Below are 26,852 nucleotides of genomic sequence, written 5' to 3' on the forward strand. Positions count from 1 at the left end.
AGGCCCTCTGTGGTCTTGACAATCTTGACAATCTAGACCATTGCCATCACACTTATCAATCGTCGCTTCCCTTACAACTGGAAGGTCCACACCACCTGGACCAAAGGCGACAAAAGAGGAGGCTTGTTTTAGTCTAGTGCTGCGTTCGCCGCGTCAGTTGGGCGCCATTAACAGTCAAGTGCATCTTTCAGTCTTGGCATTGACGAGATCTATCTAGACTCTGCTCCCAGTAATAGATGGACATCGCGACAGCTTGGGCAGAGAATATCAACTTCTCTCCTTTTTCTTAACGGTGCTTCCTCAGGAACATGGCGAGGAACTGAACCTGCTCCTGTAGCCTCACTCCAGTGGCTTGTACCACGCCAACCTTGGTTCGCAATACAAGCCCGATACTACGGTGACTCCTCTTGGCTCTAGGCATAGCTCGACGTTGTGACTCAAAAACGACATTACTGCAGATTTTACAATCGATTTTACGATCTCGTCAAGCTACCTTTGGCTAGGTTCCACAACAGTGGGTTCCTTGCTATGCGAGGCAAGAGAAGTCACTATCCAAGATTCTACCACCAAAGCCGTAGTGTGCCGCAGAGACAGCCTTGAAGCAAAAGAAACTGATGTTTCATTCTTATGAAAATATTAGGAGTGGCTATGGTAACTAAACTGTAAAATTCGATCTTGAACCGCCCTCAGATTAGCTCTCAGGTTCTCATCGATATCCAGGCTGTTGCGCTTCGCTAGGAAGCACCTAGTGGCCGGTTATCATACAACTTTGGCTTTTGGTACTGCGTACTCATCACCGGGCAGATCTCGATCATGAAACCAGAAACATAAGAGGAAGGTAATGCAAACGGATACGTTGAATTTGGGAGCCTTATAAACATTGTCGGGCTGACATGAAAGTTCGATTGGGGGACGGGGAGTGCGACAAGCACGAATTCACTATGACACAATATCACAACCACGTTAGTCAATATACGCCTGATTTTATTCTACGGCCGTTTTGGACGTCTTATGGATAGGGACAGTATACGACTCGAATCGCAGCGGCGATGCGATCAAGACCAACAGAACCAGTAGCCGATCCCTTAGATCTCTGTTCAAACTCAATCACCCACGCTTGAGCAAATTTCATCTTCCATTCGGCAGCAAAGAGCGCGCGAAGGATGATATCAATTTGTCGGTTTTGTCCGAAACAAGGTGTCATGAGAAGCTCTAGTGTGAATGTTGTATCGTCATCGGGATCGTAGCGAAGGTTCGGTTGGAAACCTTTTTCTTGCGCATTAGCCGAGAAGTAGGGCAAGATAAAGAAAGGGAGGATAGCTTACCTGTCGACACGTTGAGAGGGAGGGAATTGAGGATCCTCGACGCGGCATAAAGATCATGCCTAGCCCCACGTGACCAACTATGTCATTGCACGTTGTGGAGCTTCGAAAGGGCAGCAACTTCCACATTTTCCTGGCTCCACGAGGTTTGATGAACAAAGCTGTATGATGGTAAGCCTCCTTCTTCATTGTGGAACACCGTAACTACGAGACGAGGCTTCATACCTGGGTTTTATGAAATGCGATATTGACAAACTTCCTAAGATCTAGGAACAGCACATGATTTGATTGATACCGGCGCAACGGCTCCTCGATAGAATAGAACGATCCACTTTGAGATGGCATCCTGGATCCAACGACAGAACAACTCACACCAGGTCCAGCTCGCTGCAACTGCAGTGCTGTCCGGAGCTGCTGTTGCAGGCGCGATACTCGGTTTTCAAAAATACCGGAGACGAGAAGCTGTGAAGCGGTTAAAGGCTTCTATACCAACAATCGATGAGAAGCACCGCGCAGAGAGCCTGAATGAATTTGGCGCCGCAGTCCCGGGACCATACTGGAGCAAAGAGGATGAACGTGGTGCAGCTCTTGCGCGGAGGGCGCAAGAGGGGGACTACGATGAGGGTGAGAAGCTACTCTTTTGGAATGAGCATGGCAAGCGCACAAGCTAACCCTGTTTCTCTCCGGTAGAGCTTATCCTCGAGCAGCTCGCCCGAAACCGCGTCTTTCTAAAGGATGAGGGTCTCGCAAAACTCCGCGACGCGTTCATAATTGTTGTTGGGTGTGGAGGCGTCGGCTCGCATGCTGTTGCTTCGCTGGCTCGATCGGGCGTATCCAAAATCCGTTTGATTGATTTCGATCAAGTCACGCTCTCTTCTTTGAATCGGCACGCCCTTGCCACATTAGCGGATGTTGGAACACCCAAGGTACATTGCATTCGCAGGAGACTGCAGCAGATCGTCCCGTGGGTGAAGTTCGACTGCCGAAACGAGCTCTTTGGCGCATCTGCTGCCGATGACTTGCTGGCACCATGGACTCTGGACGATGCCGACAAAGGACAGAAGCCCGTCTATGTGCTTGATTGCATTGACAACATCCAATCTAAGGTTGAGCTGCTGCACTACTGTCACTCGCATTCCATCCCGGTGATATCCTCTATGGGTGCTGGATGTAAATCAGATCCCACGCGCGTCATGATCACGGATATGTCAGTCAGCTCAGACGACCGACTTTCACGCAGCACCAGGAGGAGGCTTAAACTGCTGGGAGTAACTACTGGTATCCCAGTGGTGTTTTCCACGGAAAAGCCCGGCCCCGGCAAGGCGACACTATTGCCGCTGGCAGAAGAGGAGTTCGCCAAGGGCGAGGTAGGCGAGTTATCAGTACTGCCGGATTTCCGTTCTCGAATCCTCCCCGTACTTGGAACCATGCCTGCCGTCTTTGGATACACTCTTGCAAATCACGTCATTTGCGAGATCTCTGAATACCCAACAGACTATAGCATGGGTGGTAAGGGCAAAGACAAGCTCTACGACACCGTCCACGCACAGCTACTGGTGACCCTTGAACGACTCGCTCGAGCGGAAAGTGAATCAGGCACCCAGCCTATTGGACTGCGTCTCCCGATGAGCAGAGACGATGTCATCTATCTCGTTGACGAGATTTGGCGGGGCAAGAGTGTCGTTACTGGACTTCCTAGTCGGCTAGCACTTACCCTATGGAACCGACCATCCAATGGGTTTAAGCCGGATCCCCAATGGGAGAAAGAAGGGCAAATCTTGATTCCATTCAAGCCTGAGGATTTAGTGCTTATGACCAAGGAGGAAGCCACCCGCCATGAGAAGGAAGTTCTTATGGGTGGAAAGAAGGTCGAAGACCTGTACAGCGAGGAGATTATCCAGAAGGTGAATCAGCGCCAGAAGGAGATGGCATACTATGAGCAATTTCGATGATTGTATATTAGAATTCGTGGTGATGATTCTTAAGTTAGAGCATGGCCGTTATCTACTCAACATGATAAGACGAAAATGTAAATGCCTAGTAGCCCTGCCACAAGATCTGTTACAAGGCACAATTCCAGCGCGGCAACGAACCATTGGTGGTTAGTACAATATTAATAGTAATAACAGTGGAAACTAGGACGACATTGTACAATCTGATTGACTGAAGTGAGAAACTTGGACCCCTTAAGGCCAAGAGCTAAGCCTGTGTAGGGTTGATCTCCAGGCCAGTTGTCGCTACATTGGAACCCAGGCACACGACACTTGACCTCAACAACAACTCTTCACATTCAATTGAAACTCTCGTATTTTCCCGTCCCACGGGAATATATCCACATTACCCAAAAGAAATTGTCGAATCGACCCAAGGTATCGCCAAAGTTTGCCTACATACTCCAGTCAAATGGCAGACCGCGACCGCTCGCGCGACCGCGAGGCCCTCGACATTTCCGACGACATCTCTGAAGACGGTCTATACCCCCCTCATCCATCATCATCATCACCGCCAACGCGTCTCAGCCGGTTCGCGCGGCCGTTAATCGACTACGTCCGTAACGAGTGGCAATCAAATTCTGGTGCAAAATACAGCCATTTAGGGAGCGCCTCGTCGAATTCCGTCTCGGACCGAACCGACGCTCCGAGATGGGTACAAATCGTGCTGTCGATCGTTGCTGCGCCGCGTTTTCGACGATACGTGCTCGTTTACCTTGCTCTGTTGGGGGCTTGCATATTGGGGTGGCAGTTCTTCCTGTTTCCGCGGTTAAAGGAGAACTCGGCGATATTGACGGCGCTAGATCCGAAGGAGAAGTCAAAAGTTGGAGGTTGGTTCGGCGCGAATGCGGTGCCGCAGTTGGAAGACATGATTCAACTTAAGACATTAGATCCGGCACTGCTGCCGGCCAGGGAGGCGAAGGAGGATGATAGTAAGCATAGCTCAAGGAGATTAGTTATTGTTGGGGATGTGCACGGGTGCAAGGAGGAGTGTGCGTATACCCCAGTCTCTTTACCCATTATTTTGGTGGCGCTGACATCTAGGCAAACAGTGGAAAAACTCCTCGACAAAGTCTCCTTCCAGGAAGAACGCGACCACCTAATCTTCACCGGCGATCTCATTGAAAAGGGGCCTGACAGCCTAGGCGTCGTGGACCTCGCCCGACACTACAACGCCTCCTGTGTCCGCGGCAACCACGACAGACCGCCTCCTTGTCCTCCGTCACGACATGCTCGAGTCCAATATCACTGACGACTCATGGGACATCGCTCATCCAGAGTCCGCCAAGTCCCGCGAACTAGCACGTCAGTTGTCCGCCGAGCAAGCAGAATGGCTTGACGCATGCCCCGTCATCCTGAATGTCGGTCAGATCACGAATATGGGACAGGTTGTCGTCGCCCACGCCGGGCTTATCCCAGGCGTCGATCTCGACAGGCAGGATCCCTACAGCGTTATGAATATGAAGACTGTCGATTTGCCAACACACGTGCCAAGCTCATCACTAGAGAAGGGCGTGAAGTGGACGAAGGTACGCAACTGCATTGCATTATCAAAATCAAATGACCATCAAGCTAACGCCCTGTAGCTCTTCAACAAACATCAAACCCTCTCCCTCGAGTCCAAAAATGGTGTCATGACAGTCATTTATGGACATGATTCCAAGTCGGGCTTGTCATTAAAGGAGTACACTAAGGGGTTGGACACTGGCTGCGTCAAGGGCGGGAAGTTGACTGCTATGGTTATCTCCGATGGCGGGAAGCAGGAGATCGTGCAGGTCAAATGCTCGACTGATTACGCCAAGGATGAAGAGAAAGAAAAGGATGACAAGAAGCGGAAAGCGAAGGGAAAGTAGCGCCTGAATTATCAGCACTGAAGTCATTTATATTCATCTACCTAATGTTGGCATTTTGGGTCTGGTCGTCTGGCATGACATGGCACATAATTATTCTCTCTTTTTCACATATTTTGGAAGAACATCGTTGTTTCATAATGTATTGGCATGCACATGGTGGGTTTCATTTCGGGCCGACGAGTCGGCGAGAGATTTCTAGTTTGGTCAGTTCTGGATGCAACTGGTTAGTGCTATATAGAATTTAGTTGGGCTCTGGGTTCGGTGGTTCTGATATAAGACCTTTCCTGAGATGTTAACCTGCCAAAACCTTCACCATATCCAACAAACCCAAGTATAAGCTACGCGAAAGTAAATACTTCAACCACATGATAGACCAAAGTTATGTGGCACCATGTGGTAAATACAGTACAAAACACCTACACTTCCAATCTAGTGTCCACAGTCCAAGTTACATAGAGTTTCGCCCACCCTCAGAGCTAGAAACAGAAACATTCCACCTCCCATCCGAGTCCCAAACTATAGGCCTTGTAAAATCCTCATACCAAAACCCACCCAATGCATTTTCTACTATGAACCCAAACCGGAAGTACTCCGGTTCGCCAGGTACAACACGCGTCCAGTTCAAATCCGGAAGTCGCACGTCAACGGCACCATCAGACCGAAACGCGTGGTATCTCTCGACGTCATTCACAATTACACTGAGACCATCGATGTCAGAGGGTAGAGATCGGAGAGAGCTAAAAGCGAAGGAGATGATATCTGGGTTTCCTGAGGGGATGGTAATGATATCCGGTGGTATATATGGGAGCATAGAGCCGAGCTGCGCGCCGTCGAGTAGGGAAGCGGATGTTTGGAGGATTGAATCAAATCCCCAGCGCGCAATGCCGTTGATGAAGAGGCCTACCAGAAGGCCCTGGTACAGTAGAGAAGGACGCGTCTGGAGCGTCGTACCGGGAAGGAAAAGAAGAGCAAGGATATAGTGATGGATGCGGAGGTTCATGCTTGGTACGAGGAGAAGGATAACTATCCCGGCGATAAGTGTAGCATAGAGCGCCAGCATTTTCGGCATACGCCCCTCGTTGCGGAAGGCGAGGGCCTGCGTGATGACAATTGCAACCAAAATGACTATAATGATGATGAGGGCCGGAATGGCGCCGGGCTGTTGCTGGATGTCGTGGGGTGTTAGGCGAGATATGGGGATTTTGTCGAAGGTGTCTGTATTGAGGGCGCCAACCCAGCAGGGCCCCAGCCAGAGGATCGTCTTGTCCCAGTGTGCTGTTAGGTCGGATAGGGTGTGCCGGATACAGAAATGGTAGATTGCGAAGCCGACGAAGGCGCACGGGAGGAAGCGGCCTAGCGCGGTTGAGACGATTTCATAGTAATCTGGCGAGTATGGGGGGTCGGAGGAGAGGGCAACTTGAAAGTAGACGATGAAGAAAATAGATGCATAGAACGCGGCTGGGGATGCGACGACCAGAGAGAGTATTGTTGATACGACCACGGAGAAGGTGAAGAGCGGCCAGCGGATATCCTGGCAGTCCAAGCCGCTGTGTTCTGATGACGCGCCAGTGTCAAATGTGAAAGATAAGGGGAAGTGAGACGGGAAATCGACGCTTGAGATTTCGTTCCTGTCGACTGCCGGGAAATTCTTCTGCTCGCCTGTTCGACGAAGTATGCCGCAGCCGCCTTTACTATCTTCTAGTAGTCCGGCATGCATTGCAGCTTGGCAGATGGAGGAATCGCCTCTATAAACAGAGTCAGGCTGGCTTTCGGCGGCAGCACCTCCGATGACCAGGTGCTGATAGTTGATTTCCTTTGGGCCTACAAAATATGGCTCGAGGACCATGAAGCCCGAGCAACCCGCAGGGCACCGGAACGCAAACGTTTCTCCATCGAACGGACGACAGTAATCTCCATCGAGACCGCAGTTAGTTGCGTTGCTCCTGCGCTGAGATTAGTCCAAGTCTTCTGATATAAATCCAAGATCGTACCAAAGTCTACTTGAGCAAGAAAGCTTCACAGGGCTTCCAAGGCCGGGTATCTCCTGTCCCGCAACGCTGACATGTAAAATAGAAATAAACGCCGCGCCCCACAGTAGGAGACAGGCGGAAAGGAGACAGAATCTTGTCTTCGTGCTGTGAAAGTATCGCTCGATGAGACGACCGGGAGCCGTTTGCCATCGGCCTAGCCAAGGGTTGATTCGGTACTTATGCGGCGGCGATGGGCCACGCATCCACTCCCAAATGCCGCCAACAGAGCATGAGAAGCGCTTCTGTTGCTGGACAGAGTGAGGGTTTGATGTTGGGAGCAGAGGCTCGCTCGTGCTCTGTTCGCGGATGGCTGGCGCGGGGTCAAAGCTATCCCGGCCATTACGTGCTACCGCTTGGCTACTGCCGGAGTCATCTTGTGATTTCAGTGAATATTCATCAGGATGTTGGGAGAGTCTCTCGAAGGACGAGGAGCTTGACCGCGATGGCATTGTTATCGCCCCATAGATGGCGGACGTTCGGGGAAGAAAAGCGGGCTGGTTGTGGTTTCACCAGGCGTTCGTTAGTCATCGTCTATTTACGCTTCCACCATGTCAAGTATGTCAACAGATTACCTTAATGATCACAAGGCTAATAAACAAATCATCAATTCATCATAATAGTTATATAATTCAATAAGGAAAAATTGCCAATTCCAAAACACATAGGGTATTAGAACTTCATGCTCGCGTCATTACTTCGTGAAATCATCGACCCATTCGTCGTAGCTGAAGAGACGAGCAGCTTTATAGAAGAAAATAAAGAAACACAGAAGATGCGGTAGATTGCGGGCGCAACAATAACGCTTGGATCCTCCGAGAATGAGTGTTCTTCGCTAAGATCTTCGCCAAATCACGAAGAGCTGGCATTGAACCAAGACTTGATGCTGGTCTAGACTCGAGAGCGATGGCCGCTATGAAAAAAAGTTAGAACTGACACCCAGGTTCTAGAGTAGCCGCTGAAACTTACTATCTGTCAGTAGCATGCCGCCTGACGCGGAAGGTGAACCACATGCCCTACACACTCGTCAGCATGTAGCGTGAGATTCTGGGTCCTTGGAGTACTAACCACGAGCGCAGAAACAATCCAGACAATGGCAGAGAGAAAACTGAATGCCTGTGCGGCTTTCCAACGGCCACAGTAAGTGTCATCCGTTATGGAGCCCCAACGCCAAATGCTGCCGCAGTTGAGTCGGTCGTTGGCATCGACCTGGACACCAAAGGCCGCGAACCAGGCCATGGAAAGAAGCAAGTCCACTGTGCGGAAACTGAGATCAGCATCGGCACGGGAATCGCTGTGCAGAGAGGAATTACATACGCGGCCATGTGAAGAACCCCGACGAGAACGGAATCAGCCATATGATACCAAACAGTATGGATATTCCAGCGACGACCTCAGTGTAGATCCATCGCGCCTCGGGCCAGATGTCAAGGTCACCGAACCTGTGGAGGAACCAGCCGATTATACCGGCGACCACCTATGAGAGTTAGCATAGGTTCGTGGATTGTAGCGTGGAACTGCGCCAGGAACCGTACCGCACCAAAACCGATTTCAGCAATACGGAGTATCACAGACAAGACACGCGAGAAGACAGGCATAATGGGCGGGAGTGGGGTTGATTAATTGAAGAGCTTCGAGTGGGCTTTGGTAAATCAATGCGGAGGGCTGACAGGTTGCCTTAGGCCTAGTTTATCTGGTTGACAGAAGCTTATTTTCATCGGGCCTTGGAATCAGAAGAGAGAAGAAAGTCATGATAAGGAGCGGCCTCAATATTAATACCCCGGCATGAGCGCATCTTCACCGTCCAACGCCCCTTACCTCAAGTAACAATTCTGTTGTGCGAACGTGACCAGCTCGAGGCCATGACGTCGTCTGGCTGCAGCCGATTGGTTTCAGTGTCCTGCTCAGCTCTGCCTACAGCTGATGTTTCGAGTAACACTTCCAGTTGCAGCTCGCAAACCCCAACTGGGCACTGATTGACCGGGGAAAAGGTGGCGTGGTCAATTGTTCTGCCTGGTGATACGTCACCCAAGCGGGCTGCAGCCTGCTCGTGGGAAGAAGAGCGGCATCACCAGTAAGGATTAAGACGTTTCGCTTCGATTATCCTTCCGTCAAGATGATTTGGTGTCCTGCCATCTTTTAAGCCTTACGATCAAAGTCTCAGGTGGCATCTAATGAAATAAATAAACCTCATCATGATGGTTGGATATTGATGTTGAGCTCAAAGCCATTCACACCAATACTTTTAGAGTTTAGTGCTGATTGCCATGTGGATTCCCTCAATGTTCTGTATACGCTCACCTTTTATCGCATCACCTAGGGCGCCGCCCATTGGCAACTAAAGGATAATGGCCTTCAGACATATGTAGATCGAAACCATAAGATTCCATGTTAGCCAGTTCATTATTGCAATGTTGAAAACAACCAAACTCCAGTGACTAAACCACCAATATCCAAGGCTGCCGCAAACTAGGTATAGTACAAAGACGATTGAAAATGAGTGCGTTACCAGTCCGCAACCACCTACCGCAACACCACAAACAGAATCACAAGAACCACTCAAAAACTGTTCTAAACACGCCTTTCGCACCGCTTTCGATAACATCTCCGTGGCAAGGAATCAGCCGGTTAAACTCCCATTGATCAATCCTCTTCATACTTTCCGAGAACGCATTCCTGTCCCCTTTCGAAAGCACATACCACGCGAATCTCTTCTGCCAGGTCGCCGGCTGCGCCGTTGACAAGAGCGGCCGAACAATCTTCGTCCAGAGTCCCGACGTCGCACTTTCTCCAGTTTTCGAGTACTGCTCGCGCGCAGGCAAGTTAAACAACAAGTCCGCTTCGATAAGGGTGCACGACGGCTTATGCAAAAATACGATTTCCTTCGACCCATGACCGTAGACGTACTCGATATCAAACTCCTTGTTGAATTCATCGGATATGGGCCATGTGTGTTCCTTGTTCGAGTTGGATTGTCGCAAGATGTACTTGATCGGGGTGTCTTTGTGCTCAGGTACGGATTGGCGCTTCTCCCATAGGCCCTCGGGAGCAATGATGTCCGCGTCGGGGAAGGCTTTTTTCCATGCCGTTAAATGGATGTGGTGTTCAAGGTCGAGGGCTGCAATGTACTTGACTCGTCCGCCGAGGCCGGAAATCGTTTCGCGGACCGCGGGAGTTAGGTTAACTGGGGAAAAGACGGCTATGGAGCCGGAAGTCATCCGGACTGTTGTTCATCAGTTAAGATGCAGATTGCTACTGATGAGCATCGACTAACCCAGCGTCCCTCGTCCACCGAATTTGAAGCGTCCAAATCGCGCAAAGGGCAAGCTCATGGTTATGACATCTGAAGTAACGTTGCGGATCACCATGACCTCGTCCGGGTTCGAGGGAAAGAGTTGAGGGGCCATTATTGATGTTTACTTTCCCCTCCTGCGATGGGGTTTATCTGGAGGTCTGCTGTTGCGCGGGAACCTGGGATAATTTGTATATCTCGCCGCGGGGTTCGAGTCTTTAACCTGACTAACAGAAAGTCGCTGATGCCAATAAAGGGCCTCGGTTCAGGAGAGCGCGAGTATGAATAATTCTTGTTTGAAATTGCATGTGGACAAATTGCATGGCACGAAGTCTTGTAAGTTAGTAATCTTTGAAGATGACAATTCTCGATCTGGAGTCTGGACCCCGAGGTTAACGTGCTTGGTGATCCGCTGACGTCAATGGCTTGGGCTGAAGACGGCACCACTCCAGATGTGCACGACTTATGGTGGCTCGCTCCACCGGTGGAGAACGGGCGACAAATATAGTACATATGCAAATTGAACTGATAAGTATGATTATAACTGAAGCCTAGTTGAGTTACGAGAATTGTTATGGCAAAAAAAATTTATTCCAACGAAAGGGGTATATCGCGTACGTCTACCGTACTGCGTCCAACGCCTTGACACCGAGAAGCCCGAAGGAGTAGTCTGAAGCAGTAGAAAAGCCCAGCCTGCCACTTTAGCTATACCATCCTTGTGCTGTATCGTTCTCCTCTTCCTCGCGATGGGGTATTATGCATTCTTTGATGTTATACGCATCGATCATATCCTTCCACGTATCGAAGTCGAGACTGAACACCGACTGGTGCTTCTGGACACCTCGTCTTTGCGCTTCGCTGGGAGCAAGAGGCTTTGTTGGATCTAGTGTTCATGAGTTAGACAATTGAGGTCCCTGGTTATAACAAGCAGATGGTATAGAAGTCATACGCAATGTTGGCAAGCCTCTGCTATCGGTTGAGATCCCAACTGTGCCGTCTCTAACCAGGAAGCTGAGATAGAACAGATTTTCCACCGATTGACCGAATGATTTAGGATTGATACAGAAATTGGCTAGCGGTACGCCTGCATCATCGGCGATATTATATTTCGCCATTATAGACTGCACTTCATCCTCTGTGGGGTCGCCTATTTTCTCCAGGGCTTCGTTAGCAAGCCTTTCGGCCTGGTCACGCGTTTTGCCCAACAGCTTGTTTATGCTAGTGCACATAGCAGTAAGATTAGTCGTTTCTCGTCTGTCCAGATCTTCCTCTCGGAGCTCTTGCGGCCGGACTGCTTGTGATGGGTCAATGCGCTCTCTAGCTCGTCGCTGTGCTATCTGGCGCGTACGCTTTTGTACTGAGAGCGGTCCAAGCAAGAACCCCGAAACTGCAGGACGAGAACTGTGACGAAAACAAGCAGCACGTCCAAGCCAGTCCCAATTCATTGCATCTCCATCCTCATCGTCGCTGTCCATGTCTGCCTGGGTCCTACGTGGAGCACGGCGCCGTTGTGTGCTAGTGATGGATACATTCGGATCTTCTGGACCAGCGCGCATAAATGAAATGCACTTCGACACGAATTCGTCAACGTCAATTCCCACGCCGCTCTCACCCAAGGCTAATGTCGCAGCCTTCTTGTATGACAAGTCCGCCGCATTGACTAGAAGGCGGGAGTCGATTGTCGCATCCGACGTTTGCTTGACATCCCGGAAAATCTCATTCGCTTTGAGAAAGGTGTCCTTGATACCAGTATTTCCTGGCTGTAGATACTCATTCCTAGAATCTGCACGATCATTTATTAACAAATGCTGAGGTAGACAGCGGCAGGTTATTATTACCATTCAAATCTCGTGTGAGATCCCTCAGTCCCTTGCGCACCCGCCTCCTTTCAGCTGCATCCTGGTCTGGATCGTAGTATTTCGTGCTGGCTTTCCGCTGTGCTTGTGATATTTGGGTTCCAGTTTCAATATTCGAGGCTGTATCCCCTAGGCGTTGCCTTTTCGTGCTTTTCCTCGAAGACGACATATTTTGGCCCTGAATTCCGCGTTTCTTGCTGGAAGGATTCTCTAGATTCTCTTTATCGGAGGGCGAACCTGGCGGCGGCGAAGGAGATGTTGGGCGGACTCGGGGTGTACGCGCCATACTCACAAGGCTGATTTCTCTAACAAAGGGCGCGCGCGATTGCGCAGTTGTGTTATATCACAGTTTCGAGAAATAGAAGAGTACTCAGAATAGTAGACACAAAGAGATAAAAAGCAGAGATGACCATCAAAGCATTATCTGCCGGCAATTTGGCCCACGAATTCGTCTTTCAAATTGAAATCAATGGATTGTCTGGACGCGTCCGAAATACACTGCACGTGATGTCTCCGGCCTCCCCGCGTCATCTCCAAATTGGAGCTGGGCTCTCTTTAATGGCACAGGCGTTGTCCACACGTCAACTTTCCCTAATCATGCCTTAAGCAGCCGGACAGTGATGCCCCGGGTCAAGGATGGAGGCCTTCACTTTTGCGGTTTCCGCCCAAGTGGATTTTCCGATATATGTCAAGATGTATGCCTAAGGGAGGACATAAAGAGCATGTGAAAGTTCGCTACTAATAGAAATCACAGTGGTTCACTAGAAGGGAAACAGAAGCAGATCCCACTCTCAGTTCTTCTCAAGCAACCTGAATTGCGACATATCGGCTCTGTGCAGAATCCCCTGTCCGATCTATTCGTGACTGCGCAATTATGGTCGGAGTCCAAGCCCCTGGGGGTTCCATTGCAGACTTCTTACAAAGCCTTCAAGACTGTTAGAGCCTGGAATGAGTGGCTACAGTTACCGATCTCCATCAAAGATGCCCCTTTGAGATGTCAACTCGCTATTACGATCTGGGACCTGTCGCCGTTTGGTGGGGAAGGAGCGAACGGCCATTACATCCCATTTGGTGGGACGACGATACGGCTGTTTGACGATGATGGCAAATTAAAAACGGGGAAGCAAAAGTGCAAGGTATACCGGCACAAGGCCGCAGATGGGTTCTCGGCGACGACGACGCCATCAACTCCATCGAAAAGGCGAAGGGGCAACAAACCAGATCCGCTAGGTCCCTCTCCGGAAGAGTTGGAGTTGGAGAGAGTAGAAGTTTTGATCAAAAAGCATGAGATGGAAGAGATCCCGCAGATTGACTGGATGGACCAGCTGGTTTTCCGTCAGCTGGAAAGGCTGAAGCTTAGCGCGGATAAAGCTGCGAGAAAACGTGCTCTTCTCATGGAGGCCAACAGGAACCGACGCCTGGAAAGTGAAAATGAGGAGGACGATGAAAAGCTTGAAGATGAGAACTTCACACTCTATGTTGAGTTTCCACGATTCGACCATCCCATTGTTTGGTCCGATCATGAATATCCGCCGCCCCCAATCTCATCATACCCTCAGAATGCGCCTGGAAATGCTACTGGCACCTTGAAAAGCCTTCCGGAGGTCCGTTTCGGGCCGGGAATTGAAGGGGCCGATGGCGAGGAGGTCATCAGAATTTATGACCCTGAGGTTGGCCAGACAGGCAATCCTTGCGAAGACAAACATCGAAGGCTTATTCGTAGCCATCGCACCGGCATCATGGACCGCGACCTTAAGCCTAACCCTAAGATACGTGACGACCTCAACATAATCATGTCTTATGAACCTACCCAAGACCTTACTGCCGAGGAGAAGGATCTTGTATGGCGGTTTAGATATTATTTAACCCGAGAAAAAAAAGCTCTGACCAAGTTTGTCAAATCAGTCAACTGGCGAGATGTCGGTGAAGCGCACCAAGCTGTCGAAATTTTACCAAAATGGACGGAAATTGATGTCGATGATGCTCTAGAGCTCCTTGGTCCAACCTTTGACAATGCTGCTGTTCGTTCCTATGCTGTCGAGCGGCTTCGTAAGGCAGATGACGATGAGCTACTTTTGTATCTACTCCAACTCGTGCAAGCGCTCAAGTACGAGGACAAAGCACATGAAGACGCGGATATAGCTGCTCACGACTCCTCCCTGGCCAACTTTCTCATCACTCGCGCGGCTAACAATTTTAAATTAGGCAGCTATTTACACTGGTACCTCATGGTTGAGTGCGATGATGCCGGTCCAGGGACACTATCCTCTCACCGTAGGCTGTTCGCCCGGGTGGAATACTACTTCATGGCAGAGTTGGAACGGATGCACCCCGAACACAGAAAAACCTTGCTGCGCCAAGGTGAACTTGTCGCCGTGCTCTCGAAAATAAGCAAGGATATCCGTTTCGCCCGGGAGAACCGTCCTATCAAAATCGAAAAACTGAAAAAGTACCTCAAAGATCCAAAGAACGATCTTCTACAGTTTGACCCCCCGCTGCCCCTCCCTTTGGACCCAGATGTCATGGTTACAGGCTGCTTCCCGGAGGAATCCAATGTATTCAAATCATCATTGTCCCCTCTGCTCATCACCTTCAAGACCACTGAAGGTAGAAAGTATCCGATCTTATTCAAAGTCGGCGACGATCTTCGCCAAGATCAGCTCGTCATTCAGATTATCATCCTAATGGACCGCCTCCTTCAGAAGGAAAACTTAGACCTAAAACTCACACCATACCGCATCCTAGCTACCAACGCCACAGCAGGTGCAATGCAGTTTATCCCGTCAACCTCTCTATCCGCCGTCTCCGCCAAATACAAAACAGTGCTTGCCTACCTCAAAGCCAATAATCCAGATGAAAACGAGCCACTCGGCGTCCGCAAGGAGACTATGGATACCTACATCAAATCCTGCGCCGGCTACTGCGTGATTACATACCTCCTCGGCGTCGGTGACAGGCATCTCGAGAATCTTCTCCTTGCACCAGACGGACACTTCTTCCACGCAGATTTTGGCTTCATTCTTGGCCGTGACCCCAAGCCATTTGCGCCTATGATGAAACTCTGCAAGGAGATGGTTGAGGGAATGGGCGGGACTTCTTCCCCGCTTTACCTCCAGTTCAAGCAGTATTGCTTTACAGCATATACGACGCTACGCAAGTCAGCAAACCTCATCCTCAATTTGTTCAGCTTGATGGTAGACGCCAATATCCCAGACATCCGTGTAGAGCCTGATAAGGCCGTGCTGAAAGTGAAAGAGAGGTTCCATCTTGAAATGACTGAAGAGGAAGCTATCCGTCACTTTGAGCAGCTTATTGGGGACAGCGCGAACGCCATCTTTGGTGTGGTTATTGACCGCCTTCATGATTTTGTCCAGGGATGGAGAGCGTAACCTTTCAAAACCCTATTTATAATACTTTTCATATATGTTATTAGAGGGGAATATCACAGTGCATTTGTCAAAGGATACCCAATTGTACCAGTATCAGTTATATAGATCTCTCCAAATCCCTACGACAACTTCATTGAATAAGATCGTACTGGAAGCAGCTTTCTAGGGCTACGCGATAAGGGAGCGGTCAGCAAGGCTGCTTACACCGCCCTGACCCTCTGGCAGAATATGTCAAAAAACATCGCATTTCTTCCGCAATCAAGACGCAATTCTGCGATCGACATGCGGTCAATAACGGCCAATTCATCTCAACCTTGTTAGGGGCTAATAAATAATGGCGGCTTCTTTTGTGCCGCGTCAGGCGTTTCCCAATTATGCATCTATCCCACGGTCCTACTTCCTTGGTCACCACCGCGCTGGACTGAACAAAATGCGAAATATGCTATCTTCAATTGACTATGTGATTGAGTGCAGAGACACCCGCGTCCCTTTCACATCAGTGAATCCCATGTTTGAGGAAGCACTGGGGAAGACCAGACGGCTGATCGTATACACGAAGAGAGACCTTGGGTCTGAAGCGGGTTCGCGGGAGCAGAAGAGTGTAAGTGAGGCGCATCAAAGATAGCTCCATGCTAATACTATTCCAACACATAGCTCGAGAAGCAAATCCGGAGTTTTAATCGCGGTACACCCGTTTTCTTCGTCAGTCCACATCATCTAGACCCCCGATCAAAGTCTCGAACAAATAACCGCCCGGATGTGAACACGATCCTAACGCATCTGCGCGAAGACGCCCAAGGGCCCGACAGGCTCGTTGGCTGTCGCGTTATGGTTGTCGGGATGCCGAACGTCGGGAAGTCAACATTAATCAATAACCTGCGCAATCGCGGCGTGGGAAAGGCGAAAGCCGTGCACACGGGGGACCAACCGGGCATCACGCGGAAAATCGGAACGCCTGTAAAAATCATAGAGCGAGACAATGGCGCCCATGTTTATGTGCTGGATACACCCGGCGTGTTTATGCCCTATGTGCCTGACGCGGAGAATATGTTGAAGCTGGCCCTTTGCGGCTGCGTTAAAGATTCGGTAATCTCTCCGGTCACATTAGCGGACTACTTGCTCTACCATATTAACCTGCACGATCCCACTGTATATCAGCGCTGGTCCCTACCGACGAATGAGGTTCACCCGCTTTTGGATAGTTTTGCCCGCAGTACGGGTTTGCTTGCCAAGGGTGGTATACCGAATATGGACCTTGCTGCTTTACATTTCATCCAAAAGTGGCGCGGTGGCGGGCTCGGTAGGTTCATATTAGACGACCTGCAGGAAGAGCGACGTCGTCGGGAGTCAAGCGACGAGGACAAAGCCAGTATCAGTATAACGCAAGCCCTGAAAGCAGAGAAATCAGCGAGGCGACAGCAGGCAACAGACCCCTCAGTTAGACAAAAATAGCATCTATGTACATAAAATATACCCCGCTAGCAGCATATACAGTATAAGATGAAGCCAACGAAAGCCGTACAGCCTTAGTCAACAAGTGTAAATTCAAGATGCACCGAGTTACGCCGTAAAACAAACGAAATCCCAAGCCTAGAGACAAGATGCAAACGAGAACCTTATGAAATCTTCTCCAAAAGCCGCCTTCTCCTCCTATCCACAAGCTCCTCTTGCACCTCCTCCAGCGTTGGCAGTCGCCACTCGATGCCATCCCCAGCGTCCCCAGGCAACGGTTCCCATCCATCCTCAACATCCTCCTCGTCCTCGCCCTCCTTCCGTAACTTCTCCACGGCCTCTTTCTCCCTCTGCATCTCATAAGCGAGCAGAGTCCCATCCTCCTCATCAAGCCCATAACCGAAGTAGTTCGCATCGACCTTCTTTGTCGCAATATCTCCACCCCGCCCAACAGTCTTACCATCATCCTCCTCCTCCTCGGCCGGGCCCCTCCCTCGTCTCGCTGCAGCCTCAAGCATTTCCTTGACGCCAGGTAGCTCCCTCGCACGGCCAAAATACCTATAGCCCTTCCCACCACCAGGTATCTCACGACCCTCATCATCATATACCCTCCCCGAACCGCGCATATAGTTCGGTCCGCCCATGTTTCGGATCTGCATTTCCCACGCCCACTTCTCGCGCATGAGTTTGTTAATTTCATCGTTTAGGTCGCGGATCTGGTGGTCTGATAGGCTGGGTTCTTGAATCCGAGAGACCTTGCGCGAGATCTCTTTGAGCACTTGTCCGCGCCATTTTTCGCACGCCGGGATCGAGTCAACGGAAGTGATGGCTTTGGGGCGCCGCGTGCGGCCAATATCAATGATTCCTAGGTCCGCAGCTTGCTGGGCGCGGAAGCGGAAGAGCATGGACTGGGCTTTTTCACTGTTGCGGGCCTACGTCCAGTCGTTAGCCTTTTTGGTTCTTTTTCGTGTTGTTCTTCATGGAGCGCTCGGGGGCCGACGGGACCAGCAATCAGTATATTGTTTTAAATAACGACTTACCATTTTGGGAGGGCGTGCAAGGAGCCGCTATTGATGTTGGAATCCTTGCCTGGAGAGTGTTGAGGGAGGCCGACTATTCTGCCCAAGCGAGTGAACTTGATCTAAGCTCGGGTGGGTCAACGACTTCACAAGCGAGCGCTTGTTTAGCCGCGCGTCTACGTCTTTCGTAAAGAGAAACAGCACTTCAAGCTCTATAGACACCGCCAGCATCAAACGAATTTGAGGCATTTCTTAGGTAATGCTCATGACGGACGCTACTCATCGGATTGGCTGTGATGCCTACGGGCTTGGACACCCTAGGTTGTACCTTGGGCTGCACAAGACCCCATACGCTTAATATCATGCGGTGAGAATATATAATTGCGTGAAACCACATAAGAATTATTTCTAGTACACGCCTGAGTCTTCCACCACATTCCTCGGCTCATAAACAATATCGTCATGAAGATCCAAAACGCGTATGCACATAGTACAAAAAAAAAAACAGAAACAAGATCAAAACACGCTCCGTCCCCAATACATCATAAACATGCAGGATGGCCATGAAATTATACTCGTAAAGTTTCATACAGGAGCTGCGCGAGCCCCCCTCGCAAACGAAAACAGTTCTTAACAAGCGGCTTTCGCTCAAAGAAAACCTTTGGTGTTGCTAGGCATCCGGTGCAGGTCACCTGTGGTGTAAGCACCGCTGCCTTTCCGGCTTCCGGCATCACTGAAGGCGACATGGCTCCTTGCGATGGCACTACCTCCGCGTTCGACTCGGAGGGCTTTCCAACCGTTTAGCTCACGCTCCAACCTCAACGACTTTTCGCGCTCTTCACGCAGCTCTCGCTCTGCGCGACGCGCTTGAAGTTGCGAATCCGACTCGCTCTGTTGGAGTTCGTCGATGTTTTTCAGAAGGCGTTCAACCTTCTCACGACCCCTGTTAACCTCCTCTTCGAGCTGTGCGTTCATCTTTTCGCGCCGTTCGATTTGAGATTGCAAGTCCTTGACAGTTCGATCAACATTCCGCAAAGACCGTTGCTCTGAGTTATTCTTCGCTTCTTGTTCTTCCAGATGAGTTTCCAGCTAAAAGGCGTGTTAGATATTTAATCCTCTGGGACTAGCATAAGTCGCTTGCTTACCTCTTTGATTCTTTTGTGGAGGAATCTTATATCTTGGCTACCAGAGGAGTAGCTTTTTGTTTCCAAGTCAACACACCGCAACTGTGCCTCCTTCAGCTGTTTCTCCAAGGCAGCCTTGTCCTTGAAGAGCTGTGCGGTTGCCTCTCTCTCGGCAGTAACTTCCTTCTGCATCTCAGTCGCAAGAGCTTCCGCCCTCCTCATCTTGCCGACGGCTGCGAGAGAAAGATCTTCCTGTTGAGCTAGCTTCGCCTTAAGCTCTAACAATTCACGATCCATGCTAGCAGCGTTGCGCATGGAAGGACTTTCACCTTTGGCCAGGTCCTCCAAGCGCTCTCCAGCTTCTGTTAACCGTGCTTCTAGCATTTTCTTCTCTTTATGCAACATATCACGTTCCGCAGTTACATCGTCGATAGAAGTTCTCAGGCTCCTGACCTGTGATAGGAGAGAAACCACTCGGGCCTGGGCATCATTGTGAGCATTGACTGCTTCATCACGAGAAGTAGTCACATCTTGAAGCATGACTTCCATACGTGACTTCTCCTTGGCCCAGGTTGAACTGTTCAGGACCTCATTGTCCCATTTGCTGCGAAGATCTTCAAGTTCTTCTCGGAGGCGGGAGGCCTCTGTTCGGCCATTGAGGACCTTCTCACGTTCCATCTCGAGCTCATTGTTGAGCGTGGTTATCTCTCTTTGGTATTTTTGTCTCGTCTGCTCCATAGACGTCTCCTTGTCCTCAATATCGATGGCTCGCTGATTCCTGTAGTCCTCGAGTTCATTTTGCAAACGTTGCTTGGCCTGGAGCGCACCTTGCAGCTCCGCCGCTTGGTCCTCCATTCTGGCCTCAAGAGACTGCGTCTGCCGCTGTAGATCATCAATAATTGCCTCCATCTCTTTGCGCTCAGCCATGATTTGGGCGCAATTATCCTCAGTCTCCTTAGCCTGCGCCTTGGCAAATTGCTCCGCACGAGAAGCCTTGAGAAGCGTGATCTCTGCTTGCTCAAGTTTGCTGAAGTATTCATCAGCACGACTCTTGTATAGGCTCAGGCTCGCGGCAAGATCGGCGGACTTGGAGGTTTCAGCGTCGAGACGGATTTGCAGATCAGAAAATTCCTGCAGTAGCTGGTTCCTGCTCAAAGCATCCTGCTCCCTAGCCGCCTGCAGTTCTTGGGCCTCTGAGCATGCATCGCGAAGCTCAACTTCGAGCGCGGCTTTTGCGCGCTTTAGTTTTTCGAACTGCGCTTTGGCATCGGTAATCTCCGCAACCGTTTCATTGTGAACCCGGAGTAAAGACCTTCTGGACTGCTCCTGAGAGTTGATCAAGTCGTACAGCTCTTCGTGGGATTTAGCTTGAACATCCCGTAGTGACAGCTCGCCAGAGTGTATGCTTCTCTCAAGGGCCGATACTTTCTTGGAAGAATCGTCGAGCTGCTCATGTAGACGACCATTTTCTCGCTCTAGAAGTTGCATGCGTCTGATTGAGGGACTGTCATCCTGCCATATATCTTTGGGAGGGACAGATCGAGCGAGTTGATCCTGCAGATGCTTGTTCTGCATTTCGCTCATCTGAAGCTTGTTCTGAAGCTCCTCAATCTCAGCCGCAAGGTCCATGCGTTTCTGGTAGCCAACAGTGTCCACAGTTCTGTCTGACCGAGCGGAGTCATTTGAGTTGTCGTTGATGTTTAGTCGACGATTAGGCGTCGTCGGGGCTCCAAACTTCTTCGCAATTGCGGTTTCAGAGTTCTTCCGAAGATGGTTAGGGGTGCGATTGTGAGCAACCTCGTTCTGATCAATTTCTTCCAACAATGCACGTTTGGACGAAGAGTAACGGGCGTCAAGTTCTTTCATTTCCTCCCCATGCCGACGGCGCATTTCTGCGAGTTGAGCTTCAGCTCGGTTGTATTTTTCCTCGGACACTTGCAGTTGGCTTTGCAAGGTCTCTACCAGCTGAGCTAAGTCGACCTTCCTGGACAGGTCTGGTTGAATCTTATCCCAAGAATCAGCCGAAGGATCAGCTTCTGGCTCCACGATCTTATGGAACAGCATGAGCTGGCGGTGCAGGTCGTCGATTTCTTTATTCGAAGAATCTAATGCGCTCTGCAGCTTTCGCGTGTTCGCTTGTGCCTGAGTTCTGAGTTGCCTCTCGGTCTCCAAATTTCTGTTGGCTTCAGCTAGCTGAATAGATGCTGTTGAGGCAGCCCTCTCTGCATTGCGGCTAGCTTTGTGCTCTCTATTGACTTCGTGATTTAGATCTTCCACACTCAAAGCAAGCTTCTCTTTTTGCTTCTCCAACGACGTTATAGAGAGTTGTTGATCCCCTAGCTGCCTGGAGAGAGCCTTATTTTCTTCCTCAAGCTTTGCCTTTTCTTTCTGTAGGGTTGCGACACGTAAGCGTTGGCTTTCACTTGCTTTTGAATTAGATCTAGCAATGTCAAGGTTCTTCTGCTGGATTTTGGTCAAGAGAGCACGATTGTCATTTTCGGATGCTGTCAACCGGCCTTTGAGAGTGACTAGCTCCCTTTCCAAGCGTTCCTTATGCTGATCATGACGGATACGGAAGCTTTCAGACTCAGCAATGGCGTTCATGAGTTGTTGCTCACGTGCTGCTAGGCGCGACCTCTCCGCTTCGACCTCCTCTAAACGGTGCTGTGTATTGTCAAGCTCTTTCCTGATACTTTCCAGACGCTGAGTGGTCTGTTTCACAAGGGCCTGCTCCATCTCGGCCTCAGCTCTCAGCCGAGCATCTTCAGCCGCAGTAAATCGATCCCGAAGCTTGATCAATTCTTGCTGAAGCTCTTTCCTTGACTGCTCAGCAGCGACCCGAGCCTCCGTAGCCCGTCGAAGACTATCTTGTTGGATATACATCTCCTTCTCGATGGTGATTTTAGCCTCGTTCAATGATTCAAACTTGTCTTTTAGCTCTGCGAGCTTATGCTCCGCGAGCATCTGTACGTCATCCCTTGACTGGCGCTCCCTACTGAGATCAGCCTGTGCCTGGAATAATTGATTCTTCAGGTCCTGAATCTGCTGCTCGAGAAGTTTGCGGCTCTCTCCAGCTTCGGCATCTTCGGATATCTTCGCCTGCAGAAGCTTCTGAACGTCGGCGGCTTCGCGCTCGAGTTGGATCTTTTCTGATACCATAGCATCGACTTGAGCCTGAAGCTCACGGAGCTTATTTTGCATGTTATCATGCCTTGTGGAGAGATTAGACTTCTCAACGTCTAATTGCTTCTTCTCCTCGGCATGCTTTTTTGCGTCGTTGCGCAAAACTGTGAGCTCGCTTTCTTTGCGCCGGAGCATTTCTTCATAACTGGTAGATGTCTTTGAGAGATCAGAGATTTGCTGCCGAATTGTGCGGTTCTCATCAAGAAGATCCTTGACTTCTTTCTTCGATCGGTCCAATTCCTTTGATGTTTTTGCCAGCTTGACATCCAGATCTTGGTCGGTCTTCAGCAGTTTTGCCTCCAAATCCTGCAGTTTCCGCTCCTTCAGACTGAGATGACTTTGCAGCATTTTGACCTCTTGTCCAAGCTCCCTCATATGGTTTTCCGTCTCTGAGGCACTGCTCTGTGCCTCAAGCAGCTTCTGCTCCAGATCCTCCAACTTCTGCTGCATCTCCTTCCTCTCAGCCTCTAGGCGCTGGATAATCTCTCCGGCCTGCTCGAGTTGTGTTTTTCGCAGGTCGAGCTCTTCGTCCGTCTTCTTTTTCGCAAGGATTAGTTCGTCTAGTTGATCTTCGAGGTTTTCTTGGTCGGCAATAGCGCCTGCTAGTTTCTCGCTGAGCTCTACCTCGCGATCTTGCAGCCTTTTGAAGATTTCTTCTTTGTCAAGGGCCAATGCCCGTTCGCTCTCCAGGGTCTGCTGGATTCGTTGTATCTCTATCTCCGCTCGCCGTCTTTCTTCCTCAACTTTCTGGCGTTCGGATTGGTCCTGCTTCATTTTCGTCTCGAGTTGTTTGATCTTTTCATCTCTTCTCTTCACTTCTTGAGCAGTACGTGTCTCCCCAAGAAGCGGTTTCATTCTCGAGAACAAACGCCACCACGGGTTGGCCTTCATCTCCAAATAGGCTCGGAAGTTGTGCTGGATGATATGGGTTGCTTCTGCACGATACAGCCTTTTGTTTGAGATCCTGCGCTGAACAAAACCCCTCGCTACAGACTGGAATCGTGTCATGATTGTACGGATGAGCTCGTCACGTTTTTCCTCCAACTCTGCGAGGACGCCAGCTCGGAAAAACACTTTGGTGCGGCCGACTCTAAACCACGCTTTATCTAGAGCCAGCTTCTGCAGCATTATCCGGGCGGCAGACTGTCCATCCATATAGCTTTTGGGCATATCCCGGCAAAGAACCTCATACCGTTGGCGGAATTCATTAAAGGACAATCGGTTGGGGAACCCGGTACGCGCAATTCTAATACCTTCCAGGACACCATTGCAGCGTAATTGGTCAAGAACCAAGGGGGCATTCAACATCTTCGGGCGTTTTTTGTGGTTCGGGATAATGCACCGAACAAAATGAGGGTGAGTTGAGTGAAGCTGATTCATGAGACTTGACAACTGTTCCTTATGTCTTTGGGCCACTGTGCGAAACAAGCCTTTCTTCACGCGACTTCTGGGATGGTCAACCTCATCTGCGTTTCCACAGTCTGAAAACAGAGCTGCAATATGATTATCTTGCGAGGATGCGAGCAGTCTGGTTATGTTATCGTTCAAGGGGTCTTTATTCTTTTCCAACCAACCGTCAGTGGAATACTCCACCTCGGCTGCATAGTGGGTGAGGATAAAGCCTTGTCGGAGGCGAGAGGCGCGATACTTGGTGGACTTGGTGTCCCATAGCGAATGAAGCTTCTCGGTGAACGATTTATCCGTGGCTTTGGGCATGACGCAGTCCTCATCCAGGCAAGAAAAAATACCGATAGGGTTTGTGACTTCGATGAGGTCAATTGTTGGCTGCAAATCTTTGCCAAAGTCGATGAACTGCCATTCAATTTGTTCCCGCGCGTATTCCTCCTGCTCCAAGACAAACATATGGTGGTTGAAGAACTGCTGCAGCTTTTCGTTTGTGTAGTTGATGCAGAGTTGTTCAAAGCTGTTGTTTTGGAAGATCTCAAAACCAGCGATATCAAGTACACCGATGAAGTAGCTGTCTTCACCCGTGACAGTGTTTCGTTCCAGTCGGCTGTTGATGCGGTTGACAAGGTCACCAAAACCTCTTTCGTAGATACCCTTTGCTAAAGCATCTAATGCCAGCCGAACCTGCTCCGGAGTCTGTACCTTCTCTACCCACTCGCGGCCTGCCTTTACCTTGGGATGTAATAAGCCCTTGACAAAGGGCTCAGTCTCAATTCCCAAAAGCTGGCATGCTTTATGAACACTATCAAGGGCGTCTCGACTAAGGGCGGCTTGATCAGCCCGTAGACTTTCTTTCACGATGGTAATGTTTCCTAGATGGAGGACAGCTGCAACTGTGCGAAGGATGCACATTTGATCCTCTTCCGAGAAATTCATGATATGGAAAGCCTCGAGCAACGAGTCCCATTCTTTTTCGTCAGAAACTCCAGCAATTGTATCGTTCCCTTCTCTGGTGTAAGCGAAGTCCTCGATCTGTAAGTTCGACAGAAGCAGCTTTTGCTTTAGTTTAGGCTCGGCACCCCTGAGTAGTTGGTAAAAAATGTGGTAGTTTCTCTCCTGCAAATTGGGTTTCACCACGCGGGATTTCTCCAAAAGATACCAATCGATCGAAGCACCTGAAATCTGCCCTGATCGAGAAAACTCAATTCTGATGAACTTGCCGAACCGAGATGAGTTGTTGTTTCTGACAGTCTGCGAATTACCAAATGCCTCGAGGATCGGGTTCGCCCTCAAAATCTGCTGCGAAAGGGTGTTCATCTGCTTGCTTCCTGAGCGAGAGTACATATTATCTGATGTTGCAACGGCTGCAAGGTACTGGATAACTTTTTTGGTGTTTTCTGTCTTGCCTGCCCCAGACTCTCCTCTGTGCGGGCGTCAGAATTTGCATTTACACGGATGCGTCGCAAAGACTCACGTCACAAGGATACTCTGATTCTCGCCCTCTTCCACAAGATTCCTAAATGCTTCATCGGCCATGGCGAAAATATGCGGCCGAGTCTCCTCGCGACTTTGTCCCTTGTACATATTAATGTACTCATTGGAATAGATAGGCAGGGGACAGTAAGGGTTGACTGTCACCAAAAACAGCCCTGAGTAGGTCTAGTAACGTATTGTCAATCAGGCTTTGGCAACAAGCGGAAGAAAGATAAAGCCTTACATAAATCAAATCTGCCAGATATCGAGTGTGGAGGTTATGCACCACGGACGCTTCGTTCAAATGTGTAAGCTCAGCCATATCATCTGCCTTGTCGAACTTTGCCGGATTGACTCTATCAACTTGGTCGACGTCCACTTCTCGTTGCTTGCAGATTGTAAGTATGCGGATGACCTTAGCACCGGTTGCTCATACCTGCCCATCATCCGTCTGTACCAGTAATCGAGCTCCATCTTGCTCTTCTAAAACTAACCCTTTGACAAAGGCCTTCTCGGGATCACGTAACCAGACGTATTTATTTCCCGAGAAGTCATTGTCCCCTTCTTGTCCACGAATCTGGTCAGCGCCGTGGCGGAGATCCTCTGATTTGATGAACTCCGGCGCAAATGTACCGGACGTGACATCGTTTCTCAGAGAATTCGACCTTTGGCGGTTCGCATTCCGGCCGAATGGTGCTAGCGAGGTGTGAGATATAGAGGAAGAGTTCCGAATGTGACTTTTTGGTTCTTCAAACTTCCCGGCAGATGCGAGTACAGCTGATTTTGGGCGCGCTTTCGTTTGCGGGCTTGGGGTTGGGGAGGGTGAAGGCGATGCGCGGCTGAAGGGATTGGCACGCTTCGGCGAACCATTAATCTGAGAGGGGAGCATTATTGCTGTGGGTATCGTTGACAGCTCATTATATGCATCAAAAAGGCTGAAGCGAGGACAATAGATAAATATAAAGAATAAGAGGCTCAACAGAACGAGCTGTAAGATCCGCTCAGCGCAGCATACAAATCACGAAAGGCACGAGATGCAGGGAATCAGAATGTTGACAAGAGATGGAGTTCGACGTAAGGTAGAGGACTGACGCAGGTGCACAGGGCATCAAGACTTCAAGACGATCATGGGTCATAGCAAATCTGGCTCAGTTGTTGGCTGAAATGCACCCAAACAGTGGCCCCCTCCCCACCGTTGGCCCGGTTTGTGTTTGTTTACATCTGGTTCCGCCGCCTTGGAGCTGTTTGATGCCTCGATGTTCAGGCATAAGTATTTATCGATTACGCTAAGCCTAATCTGATCATCTGTGCACGCATCACGTGGTGTGCGGCACGAAACTCGATCCGAGCATTTTTGATGCTCTCAAGTTCCAGGTCAGCGGTGCATCTGCTCTGTTCACTTTTATCTCTGCTCTTCTATTCCCTATTGTTGACATCGTGCTCTGACCTTTATATTGATGAGAC

The 26,852-nt window shown here is 49.9% G+C and overlaps 11 protein-coding genes across 11 annotated transcripts, besides 1 other annotated feature; 4 read left to right on the top strand and 7 right to left on the bottom strand.

Annotated features, from left to right (window-relative positions):
• Nucleotides 1-26,852: part of a sequence feature (contig 1.80 1848..335440(-1)) that runs on past both edges of the window.
• ANIA_04715 (uncharacterized protein) lies at nucleotides 1,010-1,511 on the bottom strand (the record flags this gene model as incomplete). The annotated part of the gene is made up of 2 exons (XM_657227.1): nucleotides 1,010-1,210; nucleotides 1,326-1,511. 2 exons carry the CDS (start codon nucleotides 1,509-1,511, stop codon nucleotides 1,010-1,012), a joined length of 387 nt encoding a protein of 128 aa, XP_662319.1.
• ANIA_04714 (tRNA threonylcarbamoyladenosine dehydratase) lies at nucleotides 1,463-3,274 on the top strand (the record flags this gene model as incomplete). Its single annotated transcript, XM_657226.2, has 3 exons — nucleotides 1,463-1,493; nucleotides 1,587-1,946; nucleotides 2,013-3,274. Exons 2-3 carry the CDS (start codon nucleotides 1,661-1,663, stop codon nucleotides 3,272-3,274), a joined length of 1,548 nt encoding a protein of 515 aa, XP_662318.1. The 5' UTR covers nucleotides 1,463-1,493; nucleotides 1,587-1,660.
• On the top strand, nucleotides 3,622-5,423 carry ANIA_04713 (putative serine/threonine-protein phosphatase). The gene is made up of 3 exons (XM_050611652.1): nucleotides 3,622-4,305; nucleotides 4,366-4,842; nucleotides 4,900-5,423. Exons 1-2 carry the CDS (start codon nucleotides 3,726-3,728, stop codon nucleotides 4,563-4,565), a joined length of 780 nt encoding a protein of 259 aa, XP_050467657.1. The 5' UTR covers nucleotides 3,622-3,725; the 3' UTR covers nucleotides 4,566-4,842; nucleotides 4,900-5,423.
• On the bottom strand, nucleotides 5,615-7,645 carry ANIA_10589 (LCCL domain-containing protein; the record flags this gene model as incomplete). Its single annotated transcript, XM_050611653.1, has 2 exons — nucleotides 5,615-7,109; nucleotides 7,158-7,645. 2 exons carry the CDS (start codon nucleotides 7,643-7,645, stop codon nucleotides 5,615-5,617), a joined length of 1,983 nt encoding a protein of 660 aa, XP_050467658.1.
• ANIA_10581 (MARVEL domain-containing protein) lies at nucleotides 7,750-8,910 on the bottom strand. Its single transcript, XM_050611654.1, has 5 exons — nucleotides 8,729-8,910; nucleotides 8,511-8,670; nucleotides 8,262-8,449; nucleotides 8,163-8,209; nucleotides 7,750-8,106 (listed from the first exon to the last, which is right to left on the bottom strand). The coding sequence occupies exons 1-5, from the start codon at nucleotides 8,789-8,791 to the stop codon at nucleotides 8,085-8,087; spliced, it is 480 nt and encodes a 159-aa protein (XP_050467659.1). The 5' UTR covers nucleotides 8,792-8,910; the 3' UTR covers nucleotides 7,750-8,084.
• ANIA_04711 (uncharacterized protein) lies at nucleotides 9,740-10,755 on the bottom strand (the record flags this gene model as incomplete). The annotated part of the gene is made up of 2 exons (XM_657223.2): nucleotides 10,468-10,755; nucleotides 9,740-10,416 (listed from the first exon to the last, which is right to left on the bottom strand). The coding sequence occupies exons 1-2, from the start codon at nucleotides 10,598-10,600 to the stop codon at nucleotides 9,740-9,742; spliced, it is 810 nt and encodes a 269-aa protein (XP_662315.1). The 5' UTR covers nucleotides 10,601-10,755.
• ANIA_04710 (Smc5-Smc6 complex subunit NSE4) lies at nucleotides 11,187-12,733 on the bottom strand (the record flags this gene model as incomplete). Its single annotated transcript, XM_657222.2, has 3 exons — nucleotides 12,324-12,733; nucleotides 11,435-12,268; nucleotides 11,187-11,368 (listed from the first exon to the last, which is right to left on the bottom strand). Exons 1-3 carry the CDS (start codon nucleotides 12,625-12,627, stop codon nucleotides 11,187-11,189), a joined length of 1,320 nt encoding a protein of 439 aa, XP_662314.2. The 5' UTR covers nucleotides 12,628-12,733.
• ANIA_04709 (phosphatidylinositol 3-kinase VPS34) lies at nucleotides 12,978-15,730 on the top strand (the record flags this gene model as incomplete). Its single annotated transcript, XM_657221.1, has 2 exons — nucleotides 12,978-13,036; nucleotides 13,096-15,730. The coding sequence occupies 2 exons, from the start codon at nucleotides 12,978-12,980 to the stop codon at nucleotides 15,728-15,730; spliced, it is 2,694 nt and encodes an 897-aa protein (XP_662313.1).
• On the top strand, nucleotides 16,065-17,182 carry ANIA_04708 (putative GTPase MTG1; the record flags this gene model as incomplete). Its single annotated transcript, XM_657220.1, has 2 exons — nucleotides 16,065-16,331; nucleotides 16,385-17,182. The coding sequence occupies 2 exons, from the start codon at nucleotides 16,065-16,067 to the stop codon at nucleotides 17,180-17,182; spliced, it is 1,065 nt and encodes a 354-aa protein (XP_662312.1).
• On the bottom strand, nucleotides 17,272-18,522 carry ANIA_04707 (protein isy1). Its single transcript, XM_657219.2, has 2 exons — nucleotides 18,223-18,522; nucleotides 17,272-18,114 (listed from the first exon to the last, which is right to left on the bottom strand). The coding sequence occupies exons 1-2, from the start codon at nucleotides 18,223-18,225 to the stop codon at nucleotides 17,347-17,349; spliced, it is 771 nt and encodes a 256-aa protein (XP_662311.1). The 5' UTR covers nucleotides 18,226-18,522; the 3' UTR covers nucleotides 17,272-17,346.
• ANIA_04706 (type II myosin) lies at nucleotides 18,850-26,277 on the bottom strand (the record flags this gene model as incomplete). Its single annotated transcript, XM_657218.1, has 5 exons — nucleotides 18,850-19,290; nucleotides 19,347-25,338; nucleotides 25,390-25,574; nucleotides 25,633-25,776; nucleotides 25,825-26,277. The coding sequence occupies 5 exons, from the start codon at nucleotides 26,275-26,277 to the stop codon at nucleotides 18,850-18,852; spliced, it is 7,215 nt and encodes a 2,404-aa protein (XP_662310.1).

This window comes from Aspergillus nidulans, chromosome III, assembly GCF_000011425.1.
Source record: "Aspergillus nidulans FGSC A4 chromosome III".
Classification (NCBI taxonomy): domain Eukaryota; kingdom Fungi; phylum Ascomycota; class Eurotiomycetes; order Eurotiales; family Aspergillaceae; genus Aspergillus; species Aspergillus nidulans.

Coding starts and splice junctions, on each gene's coding strand:
- ANIA_04713 (XM_050611652.1), top strand. CDS start 3,726: ATGGCAGACCGCGACCGCTCGCGCGACCGCGAGGCCCTCGACATTTCC. Junction 4,306..4,365: donor GCACGGGTGCAAGGAGGAGT/GTGCGTATACCC, acceptor CTAGGCAAACAG/TGGAAAAACTCCTCGACAAA.
- ANIA_10581 (XM_050611654.1), bottom strand. CDS start 8,791: ATGCCTGTCTTCTCGCGTGTCTTGTCTGTGATACTCCGTATTGCTGAA. Junction 8,671..8,728: donor CTGAAATCGGTTTTGGTGCG/GTACGGTTCCTG, acceptor TAACTCTCATAG/GTGGTCGCCGGTATAATCGG. Junction 8,450..8,510: donor GGGGTTCTTCACATGGCCGC/GTATGTAATTCC, acceptor GTTTCCGCACAG/TGGACTTGCTTCTTTCCATG.